This window comes from Megalobrama amblycephala, linkage group LG8 (assembly GCF_018812025.1).
Source record: "Megalobrama amblycephala isolate DHTTF-2021 linkage group LG8, ASM1881202v1, whole genome shotgun sequence".
NCBI lineage: Eukaryota > Metazoa > Chordata > Actinopteri > Cypriniformes > Xenocyprididae > Megalobrama > Megalobrama amblycephala.
In genome coordinates, this window is record NC_063051.1 from 35,000,606 (window position 1) to 35,018,426 (window position 17,821).

Sequence of the window (17,821 nt, forward strand, 5' to 3'; positions counted from 1 at the left end):
TCTGAGATCTTTGAGTTCAGTGAAACACACTGCAAATATCAAAACTCGGTCCATAAAGAGCATTTATTGAAACCAAGCGGTAAAAATGACTCTGCCAACTTTCTAATGTCATCCATATAAACAAACATTTGTTTCTGACACATAACAGAAGTATAAATCCAAGACGAATTAAATAATTATAGTTATTGTTTTTGGCTTGAATGGGCCTTAACTCTCCTAAATTATTACCATAATGCAGAAAAAAAAAGTCAATTATCATCATTACGGAGTAACTAATAGAGTATTTTTGCATTATGACAATTAATTAGAACTTTGGTGTTAAAAGTGTTTAATTCTGAAAAATGCCACAAATGCAAACATCAGATAAATAAAAATCCTAAATCCTGCATGTTTGGTCAGGTGGAAACTCTTTGTCTTTCATCACATCATCATTCTCTCTATGCTGAGATAAACACACACACACAAGCCTTCATACGGAGTCCCTACGGGAACATGTCGGAAAAAATGAGATAGGAGGGAAATCATATTTCAGTGTTTTTGCTACCAAAACATTTGCGTCCTCTCGGTATCGAGTTCTGACAAACAGTATGTCCAGTTTAATTTCTCGCTGCCCGCCTGGCAATGGTTTTGGGAGCGAGCACAAACTAAAAGCATTGAAATATAAATCCCCTAAAAGCTCCTTACAATTCAAACTTTAATATAAACAAACAGAAAAGCCACAGATCATGATGATCACAACAAACAACCACTGCAGTTCTGATCCAAGACCTGAACATATTGAGCAAACACACTCTTAAAGGGGTCATGAATTGAGAAATCAAAATTTCCTTGATCTTTTGACATGCAAGACGTCAAAAGTTCCTCCTTAGTTCAAAAACACTTTTATGAACACTTTGTGAATCTTCAGTTTCATGCTGACTTTAATATTAATCTACATTCATGAATATGATTGATTCATGTCAAATTGAGCGTACTGTCTTATTATATAATAAAGCATCTATGTAACATTTAAGAAAACACTGACAATAGAGGACTATAATAAATACAATTTAATATTTCATTCCAGCACAGAACACCCTCTGAACACAAACACATCAGATAGCCACAAAACAAATCAGAGAGATGACTGTGACCAAAAAAAATACATTAATCAATAAATAAGTTCATTAATAAATATGATGTCACAAACAAGAAAAATGGGTAAATTAAATAAGTGAACAATCAATAGTCATGTACAGCACCAAACTGAACAGCTTTAGTCCGTTCGCAATAACAGACCCTGAGAATGATTCAGTTATTTGACTCATGAATCACAACAGACTCTCTGTTCATTCAGATGAAGAGTCACAAGTTCATCTCAGCACACAGAAAGCTCAGATCTGAGAGCTTCAGCAGATGTGAAGAGGTAATGAAAGTCCTACCAGCTGCTGCACTTCAGCTTCAGGACGTCGCCGCATTTCAGACACTTTGAGTTGGTGTTTGCTTCCTTCTTCGGGATGTTCCAGCACTTCTGACATCGCACACGATATTTCTTGTACCTGCAAAACCCAAAAGTGTGTGAAAACCAAATCAGGCCCTGATAATAATAATTTACTACTCATTATTTCCAAAAATAGTGCTTTGCATAAACCACTAACTAATAAACATGAAACGTGTAGGATGCAGCGGACTATAAAGTAACACTTTTTATTTTTTTTTTTTCACAGTGACGCTGTTGTTACACATTCTTACTCTAGTAATAACTATAATTATAATCCATACCTTAACCCTATAGCAAGTACATGTACTTACTTATTAGTACTTACTATAATTACACTGTAACAAGAACACCTTAAATTAAAATGCCAAAAAACATGCAAAAAAAAAAAAAAAAAAGAGTCAACATGAATTGGCTTTCATAACTCATTTTACTTCTGAACAATTATTCCAAAGAGGAGATTGGCCATAGAAAAAAAATTTTTGGTTCTCCAAAGAACCTTTCAATGATCAGTTATTAAAAAATTTTAATCATCTAAAAAGAACCTTTTTCCATTACAAAGAACCTTTGTGGAATGAAAAGATTCTGTGGATGTTAAAGGTTATTCATGGAACTATTGATGCCAATAAGAAGCATTATTTGTAAGAGTGAATGTTTAAAAACACATATGACTTTATTTTCTCCATGATGACCTGATGGGATGGTGAAAGTGTCAATGAATAACATAAGCTGAAGGAAAGATGTGGAGTGAGTTATTGCAAAGATTTTGAAGAAAAAACATTTATTTCTTCAGAATGAATCATTCACAATTAAGGCCCACGATAAAGATATAGCTCTAAAACTTGATCAACATACAAAAGAATATGAGAATACAGAGATAATATTTTTACGCACCTGATCCCACAGGCGTTACAAAGGGGCGTCCCGTCTTCAGCGTCTCTCCAGAGAGGAGTCTTCCTCGTACAGCAGGACGCACACATCTTAATCCCTGAGGAACAAACAGACGAGAACAACGAGCAGCACTCTTCACTTTCATCATAACCACAAAACTAACACTCAGTGAGACCCTAAACTGAATAAATGCTTCCAATTAGATCTCCACAGTAAGGAAGAGTCACGGGTCCATCCATCAATCTTCTTTTAGGATCACAGATGAGCGTGTGTTTCATTTACACATTCGCATAATTCTCAACATTTCTGCAGGTGGACATCTACAGAATTTCACCAGCATTCCACTAAATTAAACGGCTGAGGATTTGAAGTGACAAAAGCTCAATGTTTCGAATGCCTGAAAGTGAAGAATTCCTAAACCGTAACATTAAAACAAACATGTTCTGTAAAGCTGCTTTGAAACAATAGGTATTGTGAAAAACAGTTTACAAATAAATGAACTGAATTGTAGACATACATATATACACTGCCCTCCAAAAGTTTGGAAACACCCCTGGCAAAGTGTGGTTTTGGACGATATCAGCATAAATCCTCATCATTTTTTGGTGCAAATACATTACAGTAACTTGACATTATCATTGAAGACCAGCAATAATAATTTTCATTTTGATTACATAATAAAGGCAATATATACATGTCAAAATCAGTCATGCCATTTGCCAGCTGTGATGCTGGTTACTGGTTTAAACTTGGCCCAGGTTTGTAAAAGATGTTTGGGTCAGCACACCTTAATAGCTTCAACAATTGATTGCCAATTAAGTTTGAGAATACAATGAACCAATCAGAACCCAGTTTAGGTCAGATAGCTGCTAATGCTGGATATTTTGAGGAAGTTTTTTCTATGTATAAACTGTTTATGTAATAAAATATGTTTTCGTAGTTTGTTTCGTAGTTTGAAAAGGATTCATGCCGATATTGTCCAAAACTAGGGCATTTCCAGACTTTTGGAAAGCAGCGTATATATTTGGTAAAACTGTACAATAAGGTTCCATTTGTTTGCATTAGTTAACTACATTACTTAACATGAATTTGCAATGGAAAAATAATTTTAAAGGCATTTATTAATCTTAGTTAAAGCTAATTTCAACATTTACTAATACATTATTAAAATGAAAAGTTGTATCTGTTAATATTCATTAATGGACCTGAGCTAACATTAACAATAAACAACTGTGCTTTTATTAAATAACTTTAATAAATACTGTAATAAATGTCTAGCTCATTGTTAATGTTACTTAATGCAATAATCATTATTAATTAATGAGACATTATAAAGTGTTACCAAAAGTGTTACCAATTTTATAATTATCAAATATTAATTATTTTACAGTATAACTATAATTTGCAAAACTAATGTGTTGTCATTTTTTATAATTAGAGTTAAAACTAATGGTAACACTTTACAAAAATTAACATTAGTTAATATGAACTTCTACAACATTAATCTATATTAATATTAATGCACTGTGAACTAACATGAACATGAACATTTTTATTAACTAGCATTAAGAAAGGTTAATAAATGCTGTGAGAATATATTGCTCATTGTTAATTCATGTTATTTAATGCATTAAAAGAACATATTGTAAAGCGTTACCAAACTAATACTACTACTAATAAAGTTGGTTTCAACATATCTCTATAAAAACACCATATATGACAAATAACTGAAATATAATTTCTTGTGCAGCCCATATATTAATATCTTGAAATAAAATAAATTGAACTGCGAACATGTGACTGTGTTGATGAATTATTGAAATATTAACTTAGCCCCTTAGATTTTATGTTTAGTTGTTTGTCTGACAAAAAAAAAAAAAAAAAAAAAAAAAAAAAAAAAAAAAAAAACTTTAAAATGGCAGCATTTGATCACTTAAAGGCAGGGTAGGTAAGAAATTTTGTTCCAAATTTGTTTAAACTTTCTATATATATCCATGCATAATTAAAATGTAAGAACTCTGATAAAAAGAGTATAAAAATCGAGTGACTCTAGACCGTTTAATCTGTATTAAACACAGCTCATTATTTCCATCCGGGACGAAACATAGGATTGGCTTAGGCGGCTGTCACTCTCTCGCAACCATGGCAACCACCCTTTTGCCACACATGACCTGCCCACTTGCGCGCGCACGTTTGATTTGGGGAATTCAAGAGGCACGGATCCTAGGAATACCAAAACAATGGCAGAGAAACAGCAAGCAAAATTCACAGTACCGGCCTATGCAGTTAGTGAAGGCAAACCAGGCAAAAAAGGAAGACAGTAACAGTACAAGAAAAGGCAATGAACAAAAAGTCTTTGGATAAACAAAGAAATAAAACGCGAGTTAATATCGGCGTGGCTCTCCAGCGATGGCGAGAACTGAGGGAACTCAAGGGGCTGAAAAGTGACTCCTTGATGGCTTTATTTCTGCTGGACAGGTAAATCTTTCTTTTTGTATTTTGATCATACATATTTTTTTGTTTATTTTTTCATGAAGCATGTGTCATTAGCACACGTAGCTGCGTAATATAGCTAACATAACATTACTTAGCGAGCCGTAGTAGAGACGATAAATAATCTATAGGCCTAGCTCAAGATGATAGCTATAGTGTTGAATTGTGCATAATTTTGCTTTAGATAACTAAATAGATAGTAGGCCTAACGTTACTCCGCATCTAGGAACTTTTCTACCCTCTGTCTAACTCTTTTACCATGTTCACCTGTAAGTTTACCTGCATGTTTTTTTTTCGCCTTTGTTTTGTTTTTATATTCTCTACCTATGTTTACTGATGTCTTTATCTTGTATCTGTGTGTGTCGTACACACTTTGTTGTATGTGTGTGTTATTATTTTGTGTCTGCAATGCAGTTGTGAGTTGATATTTGAGTGTATGTTACTCTGTTTATCTGTAGAACAACGTATATGTTATGAATCTTACACGAAATTCATCTTCATCACAGTGTAAATGATGGTAATGGAAAAACGTGTATCATGCAACCTGTTTTTAGCTTTGCCTTATAGATAACTAACTCGTTAGCGAATTAAATAATTAAATATATTATAAAGTTATTTTTATTACATGTGATTCTGACATGATGTCACTACATGCACTGTGCTCCTTCCTCTCCGCTCGTCTCAGGTAAATAATGCGTCTTCCAGCTCAGTGGTCGGAGTCGCACGTTCATGCGTTTTGGGGGCGTGGCTTTGGAAGGAGCCCAGAAGGGAGGGGGTGGAGTGAATGGAAATAATGAGCTGTCTTTAAAACAGTCGTGAGAGGTCTACAGACACTCGATTTTTATACTTTCTTTTTCAGAGTACTTACATTTTAAATATGTATTGATATATAAATAAAGTTTAAACAAATTTTGAAAAAAAAAGTTTTTTATACATTTTTTACCTACCCTGCCTTTAAAGTAGAAGCACACTTTCCTCATCAACACACGTGATTTGAGTAATCATTCTTGTCTGGAGCACAAACACACACTTACTGCTACAGGTTTGATCAGTATCAGTACTAGAGCTAGTGATGAGCGACTGAACGGCACTAACTAGTGTGTGAGTGTGTGATGCACGCCCTCTGGTGGATGTGTCTGGTACTGACTGGACAGACCGCAGGCGTCGCTCTCCTCCTCAGAGCAGCTGCTCCTCTGGCAGGTTTGGTGAGATCTGCAGCGGCTGCTCCTGCTCCTTCTCAAGCGTCTGATCTCCTCACTGAGCAGAAGAAAACACAACATCACTCTCATCTTACAGAAATATGATATGGCTCAATCAGAGAAGAGCAGCTCCACCTGTAATTAGTGGTGATGATCAGTCTGCTCTGATGCGTGTCGCCGTCCACTTCCGGATACATGCTGAAGGTGACGCCCTGCACATCAGGGTCCTGCGGGTCGGGGCTCCGGGCGGGACGAGGCTGTTTCCTCTGCGTGCGTCTGCGGGCATCCCATGATGACGTCTCTATGAGATTATTGTTGAGGTCAGCTGGCTGTGATGAAAATGCATTTTCAGAGGCGTTCAGAGGGAGCCACGCACTCTCAGTATCTCGCTCAGACACTAAACAGGAAGTGAAGTCAAGAGGACAGTCACTTCCTGTGCACAGTACAACAGATTCGCCCTGATCAGAACAGCCCTCGTCTTTGGACTCGACAGATGTGTTTTCTGTCAAACACTTTTCACTGACGTCACTCATGTTTGTCTTTATAAGTTCAGCGAGATCATCGCTTTCTTTAACTTCCTCCACATCGGTCACAGGCTCAGAGCTGTAGACGACTGCAACTGAGAAATATGCGTTGGATGGGACGCTGCTGGAGGAAACAGCAGGACACTCGGGAGGTCTGGACAGCATAACGCCCTCTGTGCCGTCTGATGAGTCGAGATCAACCGGACCTCCGGACTGAAGCAGCCGCTCGCACTGCTGGTTGATCAGACGCATCACTTCCCATGCACTGCTGCGGTCAGACTCTCGCATTATAGAGAAAGAGCCTGTGAACTCTGAGTCTTGAGGGCCGGAGAGGATGGGTGAGCCGCTGTCTGGATTCTCTCCACGCGACGCTCCGGAACTCAAGCTCCCGTCATCTGCGGGAGGAGCGAGATTCGTGGCCTCCTGGAGCAGGAGGAGGATTGTGGACTGGGTGACCTGCTGGTGCTGCACATCTTCTGCAGGATCACGTGCATGAGAACTCATATTCCCTCATCTGTTTGCTGAAAAAGAGAGGGACAAAAACTGAGACACAAGCATTTCTGAAGCTTTTCAAATATGGAATAATAGTATTAAAGGGGGCCCTTTCACAATATATAATATAAGTCTCTGGTGTCCCCAGAATGTGTCTGTAGTTTCAGTTTAAAATACCCCACAGATCATTTATTATAGCTTGTCAAATTTGAACAAAAACATGCGGTTTTTGTGTGTCCCTTTAAATGCAAATGAGCTGCCGCTCCCCGCCCACTTTCCAGAAGAGGTCGGAGCTTTAACAGCTCAACAACAACAAAGCTGGAGAATCTCACGCAGCCAAAATGATGAAAGTGTTCAGCCTTACATTGTTCAAACCGGAGTCGACACTGATGGAGAGACTCAGGAAGAAGTTACAACTTTTAGACGTTTCTGAATGGTTAGTGGATAAATTGATGTAGTTGCTGTGGAGTTGATTCAACTCATCCACTAGCATGTGCCGTCATGTTCATCTTTTGTGCAAATCCAGCATTGAATTGAACCTCGTTTGTGAACTAAAGTTAAAAAAGTGAAATCATAATCAACCACCCCTTTAAAAAGATAGTTCACCCAAAAATCATTTATGGATCCTCAAATTGTTTTAAACCTGTATGAATTTCTTTCTTCTGCTGAACACAAAAGAAAATATTTTAAAGAATGTTGGTAACCAAACAGTTGAAGTCAGTGATGCCTATGGTTACCCATATTCATCAAAATATCTTTTGTGTTCAGCAGAAGAAAGAAATTCATACAGGTTTGAAACAACCTGAGGGTGAGTAAATGATGATTAATGATTTTCATTTTTTTGGGTGAACTATCCCTTTAAAAAGTCTCTTATGCTCACCAAAGCTGCATTTATTTAGATAAAAATACAGTAATAACAGTAATATTAAAAAAAAATAATAATATTACAATTTAAAACAGCTGTTTTCTATGTGAATATATAGTAAAGTGTAATTTATTCCTGTGATCAAAGCTGAATTTTCAGCATCATTACTCCAGTCTTCAGTGTCACATGATCCTTCAGAAATCATTCTGATATGATGATTTGATGATCAAGAAACATTTATGATTATCAATGTAAAAACATTTGTGCTGCTTCAGATTTTTGTGGAATCTGTGATACATTTTATTCTTCAGGATTCTTTAATGAATAGAAAGTTCAAAAGAACAGCGTTTATTTGAAATAGAATCTTTTGTAACATTATAAATGTGTTTACTGTCACATTTGATACATTTAATGCATTCTTGCTGAATAAAAATAAGAATTTCTTTTTCTTTAATTGTTTATAAAACAGGTTTGTTGATTGGGACTTTCCCCCAGTCATCTCAAATGGCAAAAATGTGTCCCAATCAACCTGAATTCACCACTTTATATCAGTTCTTTTTTCCCCAGAGTGATGTATTTTGATAGTCACAAATCTGTTCACTCACCATCGTAAAGACCAATAGCACAAAAGACGATCATATAGGATTATCCATAAGGTGGTTTATGTCATAGAAATTACATCAAATTACATATTTTAAAGACTCACTGTAATGGCACTCTTAAATCTCTGGGTTTAATCAGTCACGTTTAAATCTAAACTGAGGAAAATCTGTCAAAACCGAAATAAACTTTGAACTGATGATAAATTTGCCTGGCAGCAACTCTCAGTTTAGTTCTGCACTGTAATATTTCAGTCACAGCTCATAATTTGTCATAAACGTCAGAACTTACAATGTAACAGATCGAACGAGTTTTCTCTCAGGAGTCGCTACAAAGTAACAGTAAATCTCCCGCGCGCAGCTCGAGCTCACGTTCCTCAGCAGTTTGACCTGATTCAGCGAGGTCAGAGGTTAAAATGATGTGATTCGTGTGTTGTTATGAACAGATGTAAATAAACTCACCACATGAGAACGAGCCGCTGTAACTCTGTAGCAGGACTGTGGTGAACGGAATCATTTCACATGTAATACCGACTGTCACGTGATGTGATGATGAGCAGGTGTTCCGGATCTCACCTGTCCTTCTGAAGCTCCAGATTCACTTAAAAAATACTGATAACACTTAAAGTTTTCCTTTGCTAACATGAACTGAAAATTAACACTTTCACATCATTTATTAATCTTAAGTCAATGTTAATTTCAGCATTTTCACATGAAAATGCAAAGTTGTTTTTGTTAACTTTAATGCATTGTGAACATGAACAATAATTCTATTTTTACTAAACATTAGCAAATATAATAATGCAACAAATAAATATTTTTCATTATTCATGTTAGTTAATGCTTTATCTAAGGATAACCTTAGTCAGACCTTATTGTAAAGTGTTTTATTTACTCACATTTATGTATTTGTATTTTCAGTAATACTGTATGAAGTGGATCTTGGAATTATGTTTATTCATATCAGACTTCCAGACACACATAAGGTGACACATTACAGTTTATTTAATTCATCAAAAAATTAAACATGACTTATTCATTATTGTATGAACCTTCAACAGATAGTGGTTTCTAAAATGTGATGAATAATTTCATCTGTGCACACAATGACCTGAGCGGAGACAGGAGAAATGTGTGTGATGACTGACAGGTTTTTGCGTTCAGGGTTTAGTAATGAAGTGAACTTCAGAACAGCATAGAAGGACTGTTTCAGACGGACGCATGAACTGATCCATCAAACACCAGAGCAAATGGGGAGAATGACTCTTTCTGCAGCATCAATAACTCTCATGTTTTTCTCTACAGTTGCACACAGAAAAAATAAAATTTATGAAAACCAGAAATCATTTGTAATGTGGAATGCTTCTGTATTCTTTGGTGAATCTCATGAAATGCGTCATATTTCACCCCGAAAAAAGAGAATAGAAAGAAAAAAGAAGTTATATTTTGCATGAATAAAATTAAGCCTGCTTTTAAAATGTGTTATACATCATGGTCATATTTATTGCACATCCTTTCATTTTTACTTATACTACCGTCAAATGTTTGGAGTCTTGCAAGAGTTTTAAATGTTTCTAAAAGAGTCTCTTCTGCTCACAAAGGCTGCATTTATTTGATCAAAAATACAGTAAAACATTGTGAAATATTATTCCAAGTGTAAAATCAGACTGTTTTCTATGTGAATATGTAGTAAAGTGTAATTTATTTCCTGTGATGCAAAGCTGAATTTTCAGCATCATTACTCCAGTCTTCAGTGTCACATGATCCTTCAGAAATCATTTAAAACATTTATTATCATCAATGTGAACCATTTTCAGGATTTGTTGCTAAATAGACCTCAAATCTTTTAATAGTAGTGTACTTTTTTATTTTGAAAGAAATTTTTTTTGTTCAGGAAGGACACATTAAACTGATCAAAAGTGTCAGTAAAGACATTTATAATGTTACTAAATATTTCTATTTCAAATAAAAGCTGTTCTTTTTAACTTTCTATTCATGAAAAAAAAAAAGCACAAAAGTTCACAAAAATATAAAGCAGCACAACTGTTTTCAACATTGATAATCGCACACCTGTAGGTCATAGATAGGTGCGTAGGAAAGAAGACTAGTGTAATCAAAATACGGAAAAACAAGGAAAATCCCGCACACCGTCAACTTGCAAATCCGTAAAAAAGTTCTTTATTGGCAACGTTTCAATTGTATGATCTTCATCAGGCATCCGAAATGTTTGTTGAGCATCAAATCATCATATTAGAATGATTTCTGAAGGATCATGTGACACTGAAGACTGGAGTAATGATGCTGAAAATTCAGCTTTGATCACAGGAATAAATTACACTTTACTATATACTCACATAGAAAACAGCTGATTTACACTGGAATAATATTTCACAATTTTTACTGTATTTTTGATCAAATAAATGCAGCCTTTGTGAGCAGAAGAGACTTCATTAAACAACATTAAAAAAACCTTCAAGACCCCAAACTTTTGAACGGTAGTGTATATAGTGTATTTTGCACAATTCTCCTGCAGTACAGTAAGCCATCAAGTAAACTGCAAAATGTAAATTGCAAAACTCAGAAGTTAGTCATGAGAAACATATGTGCCCAAATGTCACAATGCCGAAAATCTTAATGGTCTTAAAGATAGGCTCATTTTATTTATACAAAAGAAAACAAACAGAGAGAAACAGGTCTTGGATGTTGATGTGTTCAGTGCATTTAAGCTAAAAAATATACTATATCTATAATGTTCTGTAAATCAGACTGGTTATATGAAGGATAATGAACAATCGGGAGTGGTGGAAATGCCTGTGGACCAAATTCAGCTGGAGCTCAATAGATCTGCGCTCTTCAACTCACTGGATGAGAGCGAGAGATTCCCCACACGGGCCGTTCATGTCACACACTTAACAAGCCTTTAACGACTATAAACCTGCTCACAGGAAGAGGCTTCATTTAGTGTCTGTATCCCACAGTGCTTTGCGATCTGTACCCCTGGTCTTTGGAGCTCTCGCTTAAACTCTCCTTTCCTGACCCCTGCCGCTCAGTGAGGTTTGGGCACGTGACCGTCCACGTAGAAGTTCCGTGTGACCTTGGGCATCGTCAGCTCGATGCCGTCCAGCTCCGGAGTCAGGATGATCTGGCAGCCCAGACGGGAATTCTCCTGCAGCATCGGCGCCATGTCCAACATATCGTCCTCCCTGCAGGGACAACACATGTGTGACGCTCGTTAAAAAATATCGTGAATAATTTTAATTAAAACAAAAAATAAGTTTTAATGAATGAATGATTCAATGACTCACTCAAAGACTCATTTCATTACTGCATGAATCAGCGTTTTTGAACGAATCTCTTGAATGAATGATTCAATGACAAATACATTTTTTAACAGTCACTTGTCGCCTCCTACTGGTGTAATGATGTAATTTGATCTTTTTTTTAAAGTGTCAAGTCACTTTCAAAAGGTGATTTACTCTATTTTGAACACTACCGTAGACATCAGTGTTTATATCCGAACTATAAACTCTTTCATACCTAGACATCTCTGAATCGTTGTCATTTAGTAATAAGATCATGTGGGTATTTGAATCGAAATCACAAACTTTTAACGATTAATTGTGCAGCTCTACCATTATGCCTTGTATTCTACTTGCCTTTCTTCAGGTTCTGGAAGTTTATCGTAGTATTCGCTGTTCACATACACATGACATGTCGAGCAGGCTAGAGATGCTTCACAGGCCCCTGAGAACAGAACAACGTGAGACACAAACAAACAACGGCAGGGAATTTAGTAGAGACACTAGGGACAGAGTTGGGAGTAGGGTTGTCAAACATACTGACTTTCTAACTAATTTCAAAAAATGTGACGATACCAGCATTTCCCCCTAGCATTTTGAGAGCTGTTGAGCGGACTCTTAAACCTCTCACCTCTGATTGGTCACTGTGTTCACACACTAAACAGATATGTCTGTGATTGGCTACAATGATCAACGCTTCAAAAACATGTTGTAAATAGACATGTTTGGCACTCTTCACCAAGCACTAACACAGATACACACGGGAGCGTTTGAAAGCAAGCGTCTATCAGCGGTATGTAAAAATGTCTTCAGTTACACTTACAAATTACTTCATAAAAAAGTATTCAGTAATATAATACAAGCACCACAATATGAAAGTAATGTAATCTGATTACTTTTAGATTCCTTCAAGGTCACATATGTAAATAAAGTCAAGTAAGGCTGAATCCCAAATGGCACACTTCTATGCACTTTCGGTCGCAATTACTTACAATGGCTGCTGCGTGCACGTGTCCGTTAAGTCCACGAGACCTGTAGGGCAGTGGACGGCAATAGGTGGCCCGCGGGCCAAAACTGGCCTGCCACCAATAATATCTGGCCCACACCTGAAGCCAGATTATTTTGATAGCGGCTGGTTCTGAAATAGATCTTCGTCTTGTGGTACCGTCTAATATTATCACCGTGTCTACACCAGACGCGCCACAACAGCTAAAAGCTGTCTACACTCACCCCCATGTCATTCAAGATGTTCATGTCTCTTCTACTTATGGAACGAACACAACGCCAGTTTCATTTTTTTCCGCAAGTAGAATAGGGAAGGCATAGGACACACAGCGTAAAGCCACGGTCAAACTAGACTTTGAATGTGCACATTTTTTTCAGATGCTGTAACGGTCGTGATATGACGTCGCGATCTACAGTGTCTTTTTTATAAACATGAATTCAACACATAACTTAAAGTAATACATTTAAAATGTAAAAATACAGAACCTACTCAACTTTACTGCAAAAAAAAATAATTCTTTTAATTCAGCCAAGAGGTCATGCCGTGACGAATCGATCTTCTACTGGTCGCACGTCTTCACGTGATGCGAATTCGCAGGTCAGAGTTCACCAAAATTGAACTTTGGAACGCAGCGAAATGTGAAATTTTTCGCACGAGCTTGCGTTTCCGGTCTGACGCATTCCCATGCGTTTGAATGGAAGTCAATGGAACGAAAAGTGCAGTGTGACCGCACCTCAAAGGTGCAGTTTTTAAAAAGATGTAATATAAGTCTAAGGTGTCCCCTGAATGTGTCTGAAGTTTCAGCTCAAAATACCCCATAGATTTTTTTTTATTCATTTTTTTAACTGCCTATTTTGGGGCATCATTACAAATGAGCCGATTCAGGGCTACTAGCCCTTTAATTCTCATGCTCCATGCCCATGGAGCTCACGCTTGCCTTGAACAGTGCATAAACAAAGTTCACACAGCTAATATAACCCTCAAATGGATCTTTACAAAGTGTTCGTCATGCATGCGTCGGATTATGTGAGTATTGTATACTGTTATATTGTTTACATTTGATTCTGAATGAGTTTGAGGCTATGCTCCGTGGCTAACGGCTAATGCTACATTGTTGGAGAGATTTATAAAGAATGAAGTTGTGTTTATGAATTATACAGACTGCAAGTGTTTAAAAATGAAAATAGCGACGGCTCTTGTCTCCATGAATACAGTAAGAAACGATGGTAACTTTAACCACATTTAACAGTACATTAGCAACATGCTAACGAAACATTTAGAAAGACAATTTACAAATATCACTAAAAATATCATGTTATCATGGATCATGTCAGTTATTATTGCTCCATCTGCCATTTTTCGCTGTTGTTCTTGCTTGCTTACCTAGTCTGATGATTCAGCTGTGCACAGATCCAGACGTTACTGGCTGCCCTTGTCTAATGCCTTTCATAATGTTGGGAACATGGGCTGGCATATGCAAATATTGGGGCGTACACCCCCGACTGTTACGTAACAGTCAGTGTTATGTTGAGATTCGCCTGTTCTTCGGAGGTCTTTTAAACAAATGAGATTTATATAAGAAGGAGGAAACAATGGAGTTTGAGACTCACTGTATGTCATTTCCATGTACTGAACTCTTGTTATTCAACTATGCCAAGATAAATTCAATTTTTCATTCGAGGGCACCTTTAAGCGTTTTGAAGGATGCTGAAACCGGAAGTACATTCAAGGCGATCATTTGTGTTTATAAAGCATATACAGTCGTATTTTTTTTTTTTAGAAAATGACAGATCGTTTCTCTAGATAAGACTCTTATTCCTCGTCTGGTATTGTTTAAAGCTCTTTGAAGCTGCACTGAAACTGACATTTGGACCTTCAACCCGATTGAACCTCCAGTGAAGTCCACTATATGGAGAAAAATCCTGGAATGTTTTCATCAAAAACCTTCATTTCTTTTCCACTGAAGAAAGATAGACATGAACATCTTGGATGACATGGAGGAGAGTAAATTAGGAAAAGTTTATTTAAAAGTGAACTAATCCATTTAGTGTTATCATATTTGACTCAAACTTACTGACTTTGCACACACAGGGCATAACACTCCCCCAAAACTTTTTTTTTTTTTTTTTTTTTTTTTACCTTAGTTATGCTGTTTTTGCCTAAATATTGGATTCAGTCTTTTGTCAACTTGTTTTCTTTCAATTAACAGTTTTTTTTTTGTTTGTTTGTTTTGTTGTTTTGGATCTGGTTGATCAAAAGTCTCTCACAAATACTAAAATGCTTTTAAGTCCCCATCAATGTCAAAATCAAACCTAAGCCCTTGCAGATTATGAAGGTGAACCTTAAAGACACAGTTAAGATGTTTGAACTCACCTTCGAGTTCAATGCCATGTTTGTGCGCCAGGTAAAGAACATTATCGCCAACTTTCGCCTTGACAGGAATCCTCTGTCCGGACCGGTCGATATACACAACATTAACACTAAAGTAAAGAATACATCAGTCAGTCCAGCAACAGTTTGAGAGTCATGACACAGCAGGGTCTGTACACTCACACATGCTCGTGTCTGTCCTCCTCAGGTGAGCTGCTGTCTTCACTCTGACACACACCTGACACACACAAAAACACAGTTACGCAAACTACTAATACGCCATCAGAGGTTGAAGTGTGTATGTGTGATAGACGCACCGATGGCTGGTCTGCAGGCGCCTGTTGGGAGCTGAAAACCCGTCGACCGCTCGTCCAACCGCGGCTCCCGTGCAAATCTTTAACCGGTGAAGCGGACAGATGCTGCAGTCCGGCGAAACTCGAACGAACCGCTGAGTAAAACTCATGCCCGCCCGGACTGCTGCGGACGCCGCATGACACTGTTTGATCACATGACCTGTGCTGGCCAATAGCAAACGAGACGTGATGATGTGATGTGATGACATTCGCCGGCATTAGCCTCATATGGCATATCTTTAAGGAATTTAATTCGGTCATTAAAGCTATTCCTCTTACTCTTGTTCATCTTGTTAAAAGTCATATTCATTATAACCCTACAATAATGACAAAACCAAAATTAATTTTAAATGGTCTTGAACTGATTGATAAAAAATGCAAGAATAAACATATTTTTACTATTTTCCAAAAACAAAATAAAATAACACCTAGTGGAAAATTCTTTTGGAACTCTATTATTGATAATATTAATTGGAAGGCTGCTTGGTTAATCCCCTTTAAATATTGTATCAATAACAAAACTAACGAAATACATTTTAAAATTTTGCATACCATCTACCCTGTTAAAGGATTAGTTCACTTTTAAATACACTTTTCCTGATAAATTTACTCACCTCCATGTCATCCAAGATGTTCATGTCTTTCTTTCGTCAGTCAAAAAGAAATGAAGGTTTTTGAGGAAAACATTCCAGGATTTTTCTCCATATAGTGCATTGCAATGGCTACCAACAGGTTGAAGGTCAAAATTACAGTTTCAGTGCAGCTTCAAGAGCTTTAAACGATACCAGATGAGTAATAAGAGTCTTATCTAGCGAATCGATCGGTCATTTTCGAAAAAAATACAACCGTTTATGCTTTATAAACAAAATATCGCCTTGAACGTACTTTCCGCTTCCGCATTCTTCATAACGCTTACGCTGAATGCCATACGCCTTCCCTATTCAACTTACGGAAAAAACTAAACTGCCGCGTTCGTTCCTGTTCAAGAAAGACATGAACATCTTGGATGACATGGGGGTGAGTAAATTTATCAGGAAAATTGTATTTAAAAGTGGACTAATCCTTTAAATCAATAATTTCAAGATACTCTGATATTGATGATTTATGCTCCTTTTGCAAAAATGAGAAAGAAGTGTTAACACATTTGTTTTTTTGATTGTAAAGTTACCCAAATTTTTGGGAAGAAAATGGCAGAATTTATTTTCAATCTAGTAAAAGATAAATTCTGTTTTTCTTTAAAGGATATCATTGTGTACTCTGAAAACAATGTTAACAAAGGTCTTGAATACATTGTTAACTTACTCATATTGCTGGCAAAATTTTATATAAACAAAAATGCTTAAATTCATCCCCAATATTAAAGGTATTTTTAGTGGAATTTGATTGTTTTATATCTTCTCTGAAATTGTTAAATAACAAAAAGTCATAAACATGCTTAAAATATTATGATTTTACTTTCGGATCCCCTGTTACTAATTAATATCACACTTTGTATTGCACTGTCTTATGCTATGCTCTGTTTGTAAATTGTTCTATTTTCATTAATAAAAGCCTCATAAATTAATAAAAAAATTAAGTAAGTCTTTCAATATTTCTTTTTTCTTTTTTTTTTGAAAGAGTTAGTAAATTAAGAAGTAAGAACTGGGTTTCTTGAGTCTCTTAAATAATTTATATATCATTATTTTTTAAAGATAATAGTTTTCTCACTCTCTTCTTTTCAGCATCTCCTCTGTTTAACTTATCTAGTTTTTACTATAAATGTTGGGTTTTATGATGTTCCTCATTTAGGCCTATAAATTGCTTTAAGTAAAAGCATCTGCTTAATGAATAAATCTGAAACTAATAAATAATATTAAATTGTTATTGAATACATTTGAATATATATGCAAATGTAATAAATGCATTTTTGCTTTGTTGTATTTGTGAAATTTTTACCATGAAATTTTACGATTTTCTTTTAAAGTTAAAATTAAACGGAAGGTGCACTAGTCTTTTCTTTCCTATTGTGTCGTATATCCGAGTGAAATGCTTCGCAAACAAGAACAAATGTAGGGCGGGGCTTGATTTTGTCTGTGGGGAATTGATTGGCTGATTGGATGGTTGTGGTTTGCTATTGGTGGATCTCACGTGAGTGACAGGTTGCCCCGCCCTCGTCATCAGAGAAGAGATGCTGCAAGAGTTATTCTGATTCAAGATTACGAGGAGCATGACGTAGCATGTAGGAGCATTGTGAGCTTAGATGCCTCTCGCGGT

At 36.4% G+C, this 17,821-nt stretch overlaps 2 protein-coding genes across 3 annotated transcripts; both read right to left on the bottom strand.

Moving 5' to 3' along the window:
• Positions 1-1,036: 1,036 nt before the first annotated feature.
• Positions 1,037-9,110, bottom strand: zglp1 (zinc finger GATA like protein 1). 2 transcript variants are annotated; one of them, XM_048200873.1, is made up of 5 exons: positions 9,003-9,110; positions 6,196-7,105; positions 6,009-6,118; positions 2,372-2,465; positions 1,037-1,538 (listed from the first exon to the last, which is right to left on the bottom strand). In XM_048200873.1, the coding sequence occupies exons 2-5, from the start codon at positions 7,086-7,088 to the stop codon at positions 1,418-1,420; spliced, it is 1,218 nt and encodes a 405-aa protein (XP_048056830.1). In that variant the 5' UTR covers positions 7,089-7,105; positions 9,003-9,110; the 3' UTR covers positions 1,037-1,417. The 2 variants fall into 2 exon arrangements, with proteins under 2 accessions (XP_048056830.1, XP_048056831.1); XM_048200874.1 differs by lacking the exon at positions 9,003-9,110 and adding an exon at positions 8,833-8,985.
• Positions 9,111-11,175: 2,065 nt separating this feature from the next.
• fdx2 (ferredoxin 2) lies at positions 11,176-15,792 on the bottom strand. The gene is made up of 5 exons (XM_048200875.1): positions 15,538-15,792; positions 15,399-15,457; positions 15,219-15,325; positions 12,197-12,284; positions 11,176-11,743 (listed from the first exon to the last, which is right to left on the bottom strand). The coding sequence occupies exons 1-5, from the start codon at positions 15,775-15,777 to the stop codon at positions 11,587-11,589; spliced, it is 651 nt and encodes a 216-aa protein (XP_048056832.1). The 5' UTR covers positions 15,778-15,792; the 3' UTR covers positions 11,176-11,586.
• Between the last annotated feature and the right edge of the window lie 2,029 nt (positions 15,793-17,821).